Source organism: Tyto alba, unplaced genomic scaffold (assembly GCF_018691265.1).
Source record: "Tyto alba isolate M040663 unplaced genomic scaffold, T.alba_DEE_v4.0 Super-Scaffold_8, whole genome shotgun sequence".
NCBI lineage: Eukaryota > Metazoa > Chordata > Aves > Strigiformes > Tytonidae > Tyto > Tyto alba.
In genome coordinates, this window is record NW_024881329.1 from 23,339,783 (window position 1) to 23,354,096 (window position 14,314).

The 14,314-nt window shown below is 43.3% G+C and overlaps 1 protein-coding gene across 4 annotated transcripts; it reads left to right on the plus strand.

Moving 5' to 3' along the window:
* Positions 1 to 25: 25 nt before the first annotated feature.
* Positions 26 to 13,449, plus strand: ANP32E (acidic nuclear phosphoprotein 32 family member E). 4 transcript variants are annotated; one of them, XM_042784584.1, is made up of 7 exons: positions 26 to 331; positions 2,238 to 2,387; positions 2,995 to 3,117; positions 4,531 to 4,696; positions 6,219 to 6,373; positions 8,468 to 8,522; positions 10,622 to 13,449. In XM_042784584.1, the coding sequence occupies exons 1-7, from the start codon at positions 68 to 70 to the stop codon at positions 10,687 to 10,689; spliced, it is 981 nt and encodes a 326-aa protein (XP_042640518.1). In that variant the 5' UTR covers positions 26 to 67; the 3' UTR covers positions 10,690 to 13,449. The 4 variants fall into 4 exon arrangements, with proteins under 4 accessions (XP_042640518.1, XP_042640520.1, XP_042640517.1 ...); XM_042784586.1 differs by having other exon boundaries at positions 10,625 to 13,449; XM_042784583.1 differs by having other exon boundaries at positions 27 to 331; positions 6,216 to 6,373.
* The last annotated feature ends 865 nt before the right edge of the window (positions 13,450 to 14,314 follow it).

Genomic DNA, 14,314 nt, shown 5'->3' on the forward strand with positions numbered 1-14,314 from the left:
GCGGTGGCGCGGAGGAAGCCCCGCCCCCGGGGCGGGGGCGTGGCGGCGGGAGGGGGCGCCATGCGCCATGTCATGGAGGCTCAGTGTGCGAGCGGCCATTGACGGGGCCGGAGCTGCGGGCGGAGCGGGGCGGCGGCGGCGGCTGCCCGCGGCGTTCCCCTCCCCACTCCCGCTTCCCTCCCGGCGGCGGCCGCCGCAGCAGCGACCCCGCGGCCCTTCCCCCGCCGCGCCCGGTCACCCTCCCTCGCCACTGCGGAGCTGCGGGAGGGGGGGGGCGATGGAGATGAAGAAGCGCATCAACCTGGAGTTGAGGAACCGGGCCCCCGAGAAGGTGAGGGGCGGCGGGGCGGCGGGCCGCGCTCCCGCCCCCGCCCGGGCGACCGCCGCCGCCCTCGGGCCGCGCGGGCCCGGCCCCGCCGTATCTGGGTCAGCCGTGGCGCAGGAGCCCCGCGGGGCGCGGGCGGCGCTTCCGGGCGCCGGCCCCGGGGCGGTGGGCGGCGGGCGGCGGGGACCCGCGCCCCCTCCTTCCCTCCCTCCCTCCCTCCTTCCTTCCTTCCCTCCGTCTCCTCGCCGCCAACTTCGCCCCGCGCCGCCGGGTCGCCCCTCGCCCCCCGAAGTTGGCGGAGGGGGGCGGCGGGCGGGCCCCCAACTTGCGCCCGCCGTTAATCCCCTCCCGGCTCTCCGCCGGCCGCCTCCAACTTGCGAGCGCCGTTGTAGTAAACAGGTCACGGTGGCGCCGAGTCCGGCCTCAACCCTTCCCTCACCCTTTTAATTCTTTTTTTTTAATTAATTTTCCAGCCCCCCCCCCCCCCCCCCGCCCCGGTGCGCTGCGTGGCTCGGTCCCGCTCCTTCCTGCCGCACGATGGGGAGCGGCGGTGGGGCGGGGGGGGGGTCCCACCACCCCCCCCCCCCCCCCGGTCACGGCTGTCCCCTCCACCTCCACGCCGCCAACTTCCCTTTTATTTGGAAAGATGCAAAAAAAAAAAAAAAAAAATGCTGAAAATTTGGGAGCTCACGTGCGCTGCGAGGCTGCGCGCTGCCCCTCACAAAACGCCAACACCCCCCCACGCCAAAGCCTGGGGGCCACGTCGCGTGGGACGGTCCTCACCCCCCCCCGCCCCGTGTCACCTCGCGGGCTCCGCTGCCCCACTCGTGTTTCTGGCAGATGGTTTTGCATCGAGGTCGGTAAGAAAAAAAAAAAAAAAAAGAGCAGCCGGTGCCTCTGGTTCGCCCCAGGAGTAAAGTCCAGCGACGTCGGTATCGCTGCGAGGCTGACCTGAGTCGTGGGGGATTTGGGGGAAAAAGTGCCTAAAACTGTTGATTTAATCAAACTGCTCGTCTTTCAGTAAGTTTAACAGTGGCAGGTACCTGGAAAGGCCTCGGTGTGCTTTTAGCGTGCGTCTTTCTTGGGCGAAGCTGTGAAGGCCCCCCTCTCCCTGGCAGCTTTCTTTAAAACTTTGTGCTTGTTTGGAATAATGTTTTTTGATGGAAAAAAAATAAAACAATAGTTAGATCTGACTTGAAGCTGGCAAAATGTGCCAGAAACTCAAGTATTTCTGCAGCAGTCTTAAAATGTTATTATTTAAAAGCATTCGGGGAAAGAAAGAGTCACCTTGTTAATGTCCTTTCTAATGAGTGGTATGTTCCACTGTAGATAAAATAATTTAAAATTAATTGGCTGCTCCTTGTTACCGCTTCTCAAAGTACGCGAGCTGTATCGATTATCTAGTTGTTTTAGTGGCTTTGGCATGAGGAAATAATTTAATTGGGCTTAATTAACCTGCAGAACTCACTGGTAAAATAATCTGGAGCCAGAAGGTTTAGGGTTCAGCAAGAAGTTGAACGCTTTTATAGGTTTGAATATGCACAATTAAATTAGACTTCAGAAACAAGTTAGCAGTTCACTTGTGCACAAGGGCAGCGTACAGCCCCGGCTGTGGTGGCACTATAGGAAGCTATAAAAGTGTCTATCGGTAAAGTTTGGGGTTAGATGGCAGTTTTTGCAGAATTTGACGCATGCTCAGAGGAAGGGGAACTGTTGCATACTCTTTTTTTTTTTTTTTTTTTTTTATTCAAATAGGCGGGTGTCAGTGATTTCAGACCGCAAGTCTTGTCTAAATTTAAACCGAACACCAAACCAACAGATATTTAACAGTCTCCCAGTTGTGGTTTAGATGAAGTGCGCGGTTTTTTTGGTGCTTGTTAACTTGACAAGTGACTTGCTGTCCTCTTCGAAGGTGACGGAGTTGGTGCTCGATAACTGCCGATCCAGCAACGGTGAGATCGAAGGTCTCAATGATTCCTTTAAAGAACTGGAGTTTCTTAGCATGGCCAATGTAGAGCTGACATCGCTGGCCAAGCTTCCCACGTTGAGTAAGCTCCGAAAGGTACGTGTGTCTCGCGGCTGCCGGGGCTTTGAGAAGTCAAAGTCCCAGGTGCCAGCCCGCGGTTGTGCCTTCCGGCGCTCGGAATTGATGGGGTGGCAGCCCTGGGAAACAGTGCCGCGTCCAGTCCACTGTGGCGGGGTTGGTTTTTTAAGATCTGAGTTGACTTGGGTATCTCCAGTTAATTATGGCCCCGTTGGGTTTGGTCAACGACTCTTAAGACAGTCCGTGCTGGTGTGTTAAAAACGCGAAGGTTGGCCAGGGCTTGCCCAGTGCCGACGGTTGGGAAGAGGCCGTTGTGTAGCCGAGGCCGTGAAGTACCGTTGCGCGTTGCTGGCAGAACAAAAGCTTGCAGTGAATCCCAGCGTTATGTACTCACTGAAAATGTAGGTATCTGAACCCAAGAGGTTTTAAGGAGTTATTTATAATTCTCAAACTTTAAGGAACTTTTTGGCAGCCAAAGCTTGTTAACTCGTGCGAGTCTTCAAAAGCATTTTGCGGTGAAACTGTTAAAGGGAGAATGATTAAAAATGATGCGATCTGAATCGAATGGTAAGAAGCCAACCATTTAATTACTGATTTTTATTTTTTTTTTTTTTCTGTATAATAGTTAGAGCTGAGCGACAACATCATTTCAGGAGGCCTGGAGGTCCTTGCAGAAAGATGTCCAAATCTCACATATCTAAATCTAAGTGGCAACAAAATCAAAGATCTTGGCACTGTGGAAGCTCTTGTAAGTACAAAGTGAGAGGGGCTAATTGAAAACGTAAATCTAATAAACACTGGTTTTTATCAAGAATAAATTACTTTTTTGTGTGATGGGGTGGTACAAACACGGCTGCAAGGGCTGTGTATGGGCAGTTTTTTCAAGCAGGGTATAGAACCAGCAAAGAGGGACTTTAGTGCAGTGTAAGAAGTCAGCAGGTAGAGAGATGCAGCATGGTGTGTTCTAGCTGAAAGGCATGCAAAATGAATTTTTTTTTTTCTTACCTGTTATGTGTTCTATATATTTTTTTTTTCTTGCCAGCTCAGGTGAAATGGATGCTGTGGTGTTTGAGGTTTGTCAGTATTCCAGTTGGTCCTGACTCGATTAACTCAATGTCACGGCTATCAGAGACCGTATTTGTAAATATGCTGCTATAAAGTTCCTTCTGTGGTAGTAGTGGGATGTACTGAATAAGAGATTTTTGAGCTTCTGTTTTGTCTTTGAAAGAAAAGTAGCCAAGTTACGTCTTTCTAGTCCCCTTGTGTTCATTTGGTAAGGTGTAGTTTGTCTGATAAGCAACTTGACAGTTTAATGAAAGCTTAAGGGAGGTGGTGGTGTAGGAGACGGTTGGTTAGGAGCAAACCTGGCAAACACCACTAGTAGGTCATTTAATTGGAGGAAGAAGCTGCCAGCTCATGTCCCTGCCTGATCTGTTCACCTATTTTTCTAGATGATGATTATTTTTTATAGGCCTTTGATATAGACTGCTTATTTTTAAAACTGCTCATAAAGGTCCTCCATCTACTTTAATGGTGCAGTTAGTAGACTGAGTAAAGCTGTTAGTGCTCTATGGAAGAAACACTTTTATTTAGATCTCGGATACTTGCCAAGCTGTGCACGCGGCTCGTTCTGCACGTGCGTAAAGTCAGAAAGGTGAGAAAAATCACCATCAGTTGTCTCGTCTTTACTGTTTGGAGAGCAAACTCTGTAGTGTAGTTATAAATCCTACCAAGGGGCTCTTGCTCCTCACAAGAGGCCTGTAATTAAATCAAACTGGTTACTGAAAGGCTGCTGGAGTTTTAAGATTTTTGCCCATGATTGCCTGAACAAAAATAGGCTGTGCAAACAGAACCAAACCCAAATATGTGTCAGGCGGCCGGTGCGCGGTGGTTTGGTGTGCCGGGGGGGTGTTGGGCATGCTGCGAACGCGCTGTGGGGTCTGTAAAAGCACCGTCCTTAGGAGCTGTGGGTACTGCCGGCAGGTTTTTGAACTGAAGCTTGTATTTAATGGGGAGCAAAATACGGAATGGAAAAGAAGGGATGGGGGCAAAATAATTTCTGTAGCTGGCTGTATGGTTACCGATATTTGGGCTATGACTGTGCTGTAACCTGACATGACAAGATACAGGGAGGAGAAAAACCCTTTCCATTTATTTTCAGCAAAATCTCAAAAACTTGAAGAGCCTTGACCTGTTCAACTGTGAGATTACAAACCTCGAGGATTACAGAGACAGCATTTTTGAGCTGCTTCAGCAAATCACATACCTAGATGGATTTGATCAGGAGGATAACGAGGCACCGGACTCAGAAGATGATGATGATGAGGGTAACTTCTTGAAATAAACTGGATAGAAATAGTGTGCTGTAATAAAGATGTAGCGTGGGGTACAGTGACTTCTTGAATGCACCAGTGTGTGCTCTTACTTTTGAAGCGCAGACTTCTAGAGCTCATTTGGTATTAACACACTGTGGTACAGAAGAAAATCTCCTGTCAAATATCTTGAGTGTTCTTGCAGAAGCCTTCTGAGCTTAAGGAAATTTGACTAAAGATACTGTTACAATTCTCAAAATACGTTGTTGCCAGTAGTAAAGCATTTTGGCACTACTGAGGACACAAAGCTAGGGGAGAAACACATTATTTTGCCTGCAAAATTATACTCGAGCATGGGACTGAAGCCGTTGCAAAAACCAGTAAAATTATTATACCATTTTTTTGTTCAAAAAAATGTATATAGTTCCATTTGATTGGGCCTCAGTTGTTGTCATTAATGAGGCTGTTCGTGCATCTTTTGCCACGGTCGTTACCTGACTGAAAACGAAACCCATAGGTCTGGGTCTGTCAGCACGTGGTTACAAACTGCGACGATGTGATGGCAGGAACAGCAGTACAAGCGCTCTTCTTTAAACATCCTTCCCTTAACAGATGACTGACACAGTCAAATCTGTTAAGAAAAAAACCCACCCAAAATGTGTTCTGAGCGCTGTTGGAAATCTGACGGGCTGCTGTTGTGATGGAGCGTCTTGTGCGTGTCTGCGTTCTAAATACCCACGCAAATAACCAGCAAGGTTTGGGCTGTATTGGTTTGCTGGGGGGTTCTCAGTGGGTTTTTTGTGCCTTAAATCCTTAGCTGGGAGCTGATGCTGCTGCACGCGGGGTCACGGCTGTCGGGGGGCTCCTGGCAAGTGCTCAGACACAGCAAACTTTGGACGCCTTTGTTTAAAAACTCAGTGAAAGCCAAATAGTTGATACTTGGAAGGTGAAAATAAACCAAATATTTGGAAAGAGATTAATAGGTTATTAACTTGAAAATTATTTTAAGTGTTACATCACCTTGTCATTTCTTGTAATTTGCTTAGCTGAAACTGTGAAAGTGATTATATGTTCCAGACAGCAATGAAATGAGAGAGCATCTCTTTGGAACTGTGGGTGTTTCACTAGTAAGTGATTAAATAACAGATATATGTAATCTGTTAAGCTGGTTTTGCCTTTAAATATTTTAGAGTTTGATTCTGTATAGAAGCCTCTCTTCCCCTTCCACTGACTAAATTTTCAGCTCCCTTGCAGGAGTTTGCATACGGAGCCGCTTCAGGCATTGAGAATTTTGCCTGAAGCTTGTGATGTAAATTAGGTAGCCTTTCTTCAGGGAAAAAAATTATAAAGATTAACTTCATTAAAGTCATGCTTGCTTCTCACTTGTTGCCTGCATTTAAAAAAAAAAATTTAAAAATCCTTCTGGAAACAAAACATTACAACTCGCTTGGCCTGGTGTATACAAACTTGCATAAAGAGGAGTTCATGGAACTTCACTTTTAGCATATATGTATAAATGTATCCTTCATTTCAGAAGGTGATGAAGATGATGATGATGAAGAGGAGGATGAAGCTGGTCCTCCAGGAGAATATGAAGAGGAAGATGATGAAGATGATGGAGGTTCAGATTTGGGGGAAGGTGAAGAAGAGGAGGAAGTTGGTCTTTCCTACCTGATGAAAGAAGAGATTCAGGTAAAGTTTGTAGATTCTACCAAATCCAAGAAATGAAGAGAAATTGCCTCCAGACTTGTGTGTGAATTTGAACCTGTAGCCACAGGGAACAGGAATGCAGGGAGGTGTTTCAGAGAAGGCCGCCGTCCCTGTGGGACGGAGCGTGGGCTTCGCTGCTGAGTGCTGGCTGTCAGCTCCCGGGGTGGTCCTGGCTGGCTCCCAAGAGCTGGGCCACTCTTAGCCCACCCCTTGATGCCACAGGATGGCAGAGAAGCTAAGAGAGCCTCCCCAGCGCTTTGAAACTACGCGCCACTACCGTTTAAAGTGTCAGATTAGAAATACCTATTAGGTAGAAAAAAGTAATTTCTCTTGGAAAACTGAAGAACATAACCTCGGTCTTGCGAAAGAACAACGTAACAAGAAGAGAACAACGTAGCAACAAGTTAGGGGTACTTCAGGTAAAATGAAACAAAGGCAAAGTCGATGGTTTCTGCTGTGATAAGTGCTGGGGTTTTACCATGCACTCACTTCAAAATGTTCTTAGTGGTGGTGTGGAGAGCTGTGGAAAGTAGCCCAGAGGATCTTCCGAGTAGTGCTGTGCTAAAAAGCAAAGGGAGGAGTATTAAGAAGCTAGGATAAGAAAGCATACACATTTTACAAGATTGCGAGTAGATTCTTGTAGATATGAACTGGTCATGCCTAAATGATTATTGGATAGAAGTAAAACCTAGGAGTCCTGATTTAGTGCTGTCCTTTGACAGCTGCAGGAGTTTGAGGGCGAGTGTGGCATTTGGTGTGCAAGTCTGCGCAGGCAGCTCACACGTTGCGGATCACAAACAGCCCGTGGACGTCACTTCCCGTGCTGTTGATAAGAGTTTACTTCCCATCGGCTGCATTTCACATGGTCGTGCAGAAAATCTTGAGCTAAACTCCTCACTGTTCTTCATTTTGTTCTTGGAACTAGTGCTGGTGCCATTTACTTACGAATGTAACTTTGTTCCTGCCTTAATACTCCAAAGAGATAATGGCTGTAACACTATGAAGCTAAAACTAAATAACTAAATCTCTTTTGAAGCCAAGACCTTAAAGGTAGTTTTCTGGAAAATGAACAGTATGTGACTAGGAAGAATATTGGTAGTTACTTGTGCGTGGCTGTTAGTATATGCATATGCTCTGTGTGTTGGGTGACCAGGAATTGCTGTGCATCCCCGTGAACATTGTCAGGAGAGTTCAAAGCCGTGGCCCTCCTGATGACAGTGCGACAAAAGCAGATACTGAGATTGTATTTTGCCTTAATTTAGGTAAGGGACAGGTGGTGGTCGGGGGAAGCATGTCAAGTTTTGAGAGTTCTGCTCTGGTACCTTTTCCGTGTATTTTCAAAAATGAAATCATGCACCGTTCTAACTGCGATGAATTAATCCAGAGAGTTTTTTAATTCCCATGTTCTAAGGGCATATGTCAGATGGGCGCTCTGTTTTCACATTTTTACTTGTTAAATTACCCTATGTATAAAATTTGATATAGCAGATGGATATCAAAATAAGACTTCAGCTTGTCTTCGAGGCTTGACGTGGTGCCAGTAGGGCAGAGACTTTGCACCATTGTTTAATTTTCTGGGGCAGCTGATTATTAGTTGGTTGACATTTTTCAGCTATCAACTTTAAAAAAGTAAGGAAAAAATTCAACAACTTAATTTACTTGAGGTAGAAACAAAAATTTTTTAAAGATATTAGCTGTTCTGCTTTCTCCTCTTCCTTGTCCTTTAATGACAGTGGGTTGAGAGGAAAGCGAAAGCTGTTTGTCAGCTCTGTTTGCTGTCGCGGCCTCTTCAGTTAATTTTGCAATAACTTACTCTTGAACGGGCGTAAGGTAGTGATAAGAGGGAAAAACAAATGAGAATACTGGACCAGATAGTATGCTGGCTTGGGTGATTAAATGTTCTTTAGTCAGTTTGGCTGCCTATCCTTGTACAGATGGCCAGTAACAAAAAAGTAAATGTGGAATGTGACCTCTGAACAGAGTAAGTGGGATTTTCTGAATTTCTGCTCAGGATCAGCATGTAAGCAAAACTTAAATAAACAGCATTTGTAAAAATATTTCACAATTTTTGTAAAGGATGAAGATGATGATGATGACTATGTTGAAGAAGGAGGTGATGAGGAGGAAGAAGGTAAGTTCTCAAGTTATTAAAGTTGTGACTAAAACAGTTGATTCTTTGTAATTCTCTAACTTTGCAAGTTTGGGATGTGCACTTTTAATGCCATAAATCACTGTTTGGCTGCTCTGTTTCTCAAGGTATGTAGAGTATTTTAGGATTGGTTTAAGCAGGAGCTCGAGCAGGCAGTAAAGCAGCTGGGCAGTACTGGATATTTTTTGTCCACTCGTAAAATAAAACTAAAGAAGAAATGACAGGTTTTCAGTCTGTCATTGAAGCAGCTTTCTAAAATGAAAGATACTGCATCTCCTACACAGTTACAAGTTTTAATTTTCCAGCATGGAGGGGAGAGGGACTCTTCCATATACCTTGCAAATGTTATTTACATACATTTAAAATACCTCATTTAAGGCACCACTGGCAAAGCCCTAGAAGCAGTGGCAGCAGCTCTATCTTTTCCCTTTATCAGGCTGAAAGCAGCTTCTCCCATAAACCTTTCTACTTCAGAGGCAAACCTGACCCACTGTCCTGCCCAGCGGCTTACCTAGTGAGCCCAATCCTATTTTTTTCTATCTAGTCTTTTTATCAATGGTTGTAACTTAGTAATTTATGAAATTGAGGTTTTGAAGTCAGATACATGCTTAATACTCAAAAGCTTGCCAAAAAAAAAAAAAAAGCCATTGTGTGTGGTTCATCCTGCTTTGAGAAGGTACAGCATGTTGAGGGTGTGTAGCTGCTGGTTCTTGCAGGCTGATCCTGTTCCTTTGGCATTTTGTGGAACATAGTTCTGTTTGCAAGAAGTGGGTTACTTGGGTATTTTGTCATAAAATAACTTTAGCTTTTGATATTTTAAAGAGGACCTGCCAGAAGTTAAACAGGACAAACGTGTATCTCATGCTTTTTTGCACCTTGTGTGAGGTTTCCAAGCCGTCAGGGTAGGGACCAGCTGCGTGTTCGATGCTCCTGCTCTGTTCTGGACTGCTGGAACTCCAGAGCGATTGCTCTGTAGGTTGCTCTATAGGCAGGCAGCTTATTTTTTGACTCTCGTGCAGATACAGGTGTGCTCTGGTTTGTGGGTGGCTCGGTTGTCTGCATCTCTGTGTTCCAAGGGCGATGGAGACACTGGGCAGGAGCCCCATGTTACTACCGGTTGATGGCTGTGAGAGTCGCTTTAAAAAAATTGGCAAGCTTTATCTTAAAATGAGCTGGTTTTCCCTCTGCACTTCTCTTGCTACAAGGCTCGCCCAGAACTTCACTTTTCTAATGGTTCGGAGCTCTGTTCTGATCTTTAAACTATCCCTAGCTGCAAAGTTTTGTATTAATCCTGAGGCCTGGTTCCACGCCTGTGCAAACTATAGACAAATTCTAGAATTCCTCACCAGACTTATCTGTACACTTGGCTTAATGGAAAAGTTTTTGGAGATGTATTGTGCACTTGAAAAAACTGAAATTCTCACGCAGTAATGCCAATTCTTCACTTCTTACAAATGCAGCCTTCGAATCTATTAAGACAACAAAGCAGGCGGTCAGGATGGCTAATTAGCCAGGAAATGACTGCTGGAAAATAAATCTATTAGATTTGACAAAATTGCATTTCATGATTTCACCACAAGAGCGCATAGTCCACTGACTGAATTAAGCATATTTCTAATAATAAGCACAAAGATGTTTATGCAAGATCTTATATCAGTTTGTCATTGGAGCAAGAACGGAGCGTGTTCCACTTGGTATCTGCAGAAACTGCTGGGTTTTGGGCAGGGTGTATGCAACACCTGAAAACGTAAGTTAGGCAGACAGAAAAACGTTGTTTCCATTTTAATTCTCAAATATATGTTAACAAACACTGTTTTAGAAATTGCTTCATATCAATAATTCCTGTATGGAACATCACATGCTTAGCTTGAACTTAGTTTAATATGGCCTGCATGAATTATTCAGAGTAATGTAAACTGATCTTTTTTTGAGAGCCATAAGCAACGCAGATGTTACAGCGGTGAAGGCATTAACTACAAACCAACAGTAATCTATTTCAATTACCTGTTCTAAAAGTATAACTTTGCATTCGTGATGTCTGTGCAGAACATAATGAGATGTGTGCATATTCTCTTCCTTAGCAGAGGGCATCCGAGGGGAGAAGAGGAAACGAGACCCTGAAGATGAAGGCGAGGAAGAGGATGATTAATTTGTGATAGACACAAGTAGGACCAGACTCTTAAGTTACAGAATACGCAATAGTGATTATGCAGATCTGTATGTCTCCATGTACCATAGATGTCCCTACAGAAGATAATATGTTAACTTTTTATAGGAGAAGTGTGGTTTTACTATTCTTGCCCTTTTTATCATTCCAAATAAGATATAATAGCCTGTTAGTGAACCTATATGTAGAAAACAATTTTCAGCCCTATAATCACTGAAGCCATTGTCGAGTTTTTCCCCCTAGACTTTTATTTGGAGCTCTTTAGTTTTCTACAAGCTTGCTGTGTTGGTCATCATTAGCCCAGAGTTAAAACACCCATTTCACGTGGGTTTAATATTGTGACTTTCCGTCAAGATTTTGAAGTTTTTATACTTAAAAAGCTGAACTCAAAAATGCTATATGGCAAAGTCCAGTCTCTTTTAAATGAAAAGTTGACTGTGAGCTTACCAGGGATTCTGTTTGAAATCAACAACTAGATCACACCTTTATTTCAGCTTTTTAAAAGGTGACTCCTGTAATATTTTTTTTTAAGTCTTCTAATCCCATTTTGTGTGTTACATTGTAAAGCCTGAGTGGGTTTGAGAAGATCTTTGTTTTTTTCTGCTTGTTCTGATGTTCAGTGTTTGCTGGAGTATTCACTAGATACCTTCAAGAATGTATCTTGGCAAACAGAAAGGGTCATGTAATCCGTAAAATTTCTCCAAAATACATAGTCATTGCAGGTATTGACAAAAGCAAATAATCTGTAGTTTTAAACCATTTCACTAGAAGTGTTTGTGAAACTTTCACTCACTTGCTCTTGCATTGTCATTTCAGGAATTCTGCAACAATCATGGTGTTTGGCTATAAAATATGTGCATTTCTGATGCAGAAGTTACGGGGTAACTCCTTCAAGCACATTTTTTTCAAACTACCCCCTTACTTTTATAGACTCGTCGAAAGGGGAAAGATGAACCTGAGTTCATCTCTCCTCACAGGTCACCTTTTAAACTTTTTAAATCTGGTTATAAGCAAAACATTCAAGCTCGTGTATAATACTAGTTAATAGTTTAGGGGTTTTTATATTGAATGGCTGCAGAAATTTGTTCCATTGCATAGTTGGTGGCAAGTACAGGAGACATGCAGACGAGCTTCTTTTCTAGCAGCCTGATTGTGACCAACAGGTCTTAATAATTCTGCCCCAATGGATCCATGTTTTCTATTTGAGCCACTGCGACGCAAGTTCAAACATACAGCATTCCACTTTCAGTCAGGATTTGGATTTAAAACAGTAGTCTTGATATAAAACTAATTTACATTGTGTCACGTAGGTACTGAACCAAATATCACACACAGCTTTATTCAAGAGACTTATTTTTATATCTGTCTTGGCTGACAATAGCTGCCATTAAACTGGGGGAGACACCAAGGGTGGGGAAGAGGGAGATTTCCTGGACCTAAGTGAGAGTCAGTCACCCATAGATCGTTACCTGTGAATATTTAATAGGTATTTCACACACTAGCAGACTTTCAATGTGACTTCCAACTCTTAAATCAAGTTTAGATACTGCAGGGTTGAAGTTCTGCAAAGCCCAGTTTCTTGTGTGTGTGTTTTTTTCCCCCGAATAGAGCCTTAAATCATAGTTTCTCATGTAGCTGTAAAGCATAGCCAGCCATTAACGGCATCGGAATGAAACGAGTCAGGCAGACGGCAATATACTTGGAAATGAACTGACTAAATGGGTTTTGCATTTTTTTAATGAATATCTGTAAAGACACTAGAAAAGTAGTGGTAAAACTACATTTGCAACCACAATCTGAGTTCCTGTGTTTGTGTATGAATACTGAATGAATAGAAACCTTAGGTAAGTGCACATCCTATCTTGTCATGGAGGCTCTGTGTTCAAGGCCGTTGCTTTGTGCTCAGCTTTGAGATAGTAAAGTATGTTTTCCCATCTTTTTGCTTATTTTTTTTTAGTCTCGGCGAATGATTGAAACCTATTATTTATAAGTGTGTACTTTAAAGTACCTCATTGTCAGGGTTTTCCTTAACTGTCCTTCACTGATGCATATAAAATTAGTTTTAAATGGAAGAAACCTTTCTATTTCGATGGATTAAAATTACTTGAGTACTGGTCTTGTTTCAGTAAGCGAGTCCAACTCGGACATTGGATGAGCTAATTGGGCAAAACAGAATAAAGTTGGAAGGGGTTAGCAGACCTTCCCGCAGACAGGCAGGCTTCACACTTCCTCGGAACAACTTGCAGGGTCGTGCATCAGCCGCTACATCTAAAAATCTGAGCCTCACGCAAACCTTAACTTCCTAAGTAACTTTGTCTTTTCCTCAGTGTTACCATCTAAGTATAGTTTCATATTTGTCAGCTTGGCATGCAATTAAACAGCATAGCATTTTTTAAAATGAGTAATACAGAGCCTCCAGATAACTTTTGAAACTTTTTTGCTTGGTGGGTGGTCTTTTCATGCAAATATGTAAGGGTGGGTTTTATATTTTGTAGAGGTTTTGTCCTATTTTAATGCTCTTTGTATGGCAGTATGTATATAGTGTGTTTCGGTTCCTTATCAAACTCTTTCCTTAAACTTTGGAGTAACTGATTTTGTGCAACTGTGTTTTGAATAAAGCCATGACAGTGTTAAATTAAAGAAAACAACCCTGCAGCACTCTTCTGATAATTTTTAGTTGTAACAAAACATTTCCTCCCCACGTGTGCTGTAAATTTTAAATTAAAAAGTTTTCAAACCGAATTATTTCAAATAAATTGAGAATATTGTATTGGATTACTTCTTTTAGTATGTACAGCTGTGGAGAATGTGATACTCCTTAAGGAATGGAGTAAGAAGAAACTGTTGTTCACTGTTATCAGTTTGGGGAAAATCTGTAGAATTGTGTATCATTCTGGGGCTAGAATTTGGGATTTTATGATACTCTATCTCTTGGTAATGTTGTCATTGTCAAGGATGCTATGGAAAACTCAAAGCAGGGTCTGGATAGTTCCCTTAGTCTTTCCAGATTATTTTCATGTAGAAACAGTGTTGGAGCTGACAGGGCTTTTGCATGCCATATAAATCAATACCATTCGAGTGTAGCTGAGCTATGCAAGTCTGGCTGAGTCTTAAGAAACAAACAAAAAAAAAAAACACAAAAAAAACAAACCACCACTGAAAATCAAGAGCCTGTTTATATTTTGCTTTTCATAAATGCTGACTTGGTGTGCCCAACAGCCTGAGCTGCAAGTTTAATGCAGTCCTTTCAAAGTAGCTGCCTCAGTCTGTGTGAATTACTCCTCATTTAAGAACAATGTTTAAAAAAAGCTGCTTCTCCTATCCAGCTAGACATAGCATTGTGTTTTTTATTTTGGGATTAGTCCAGCATTCTTGGCAAAAATCCCCTGGATGCACTTGAGAAAGCTAGTAACTAAACAGGCTTTTCTTCTACTAGATGAGTGATTAGCTAAGAAATGGGTGGTGGTTTTCTGGTATTTCTTTTTATTAATTTTTTTAAGTGTGTGGAGGAATTGCGTTTCCATCAAAAGCCTCATATTGACCACTCAATCCCTGTGCACCTACTCGCCCACGGGACTGAGACCAAACGGGGAACCTGATCTTTAGG

Bases quoted from the DNA above. Each gene is read 5' to 3' on its own strand.
- ANP32E (XM_042784583.1), top strand. From the start codon at position 68: ATGTCATGGAGGCTCAGTGTGCGAGCGGCCATTGACGGGGCCGGAGCT. The intron at 6,374-8,467 runs GTAAAGTTTGTA...ATTTTTGTAAAG, and splicing joins TGATGAAAGAAGAGATTCAG to GATGAAGATGATGATGATGA. The intron at 8,523-10,621 runs GTAAGTTCTCAA...TCTCTTCCTTAG, and splicing joins AGGTGATGAGGAGGAAGAAG to CAGAGGGCATCCGAGGGGAG.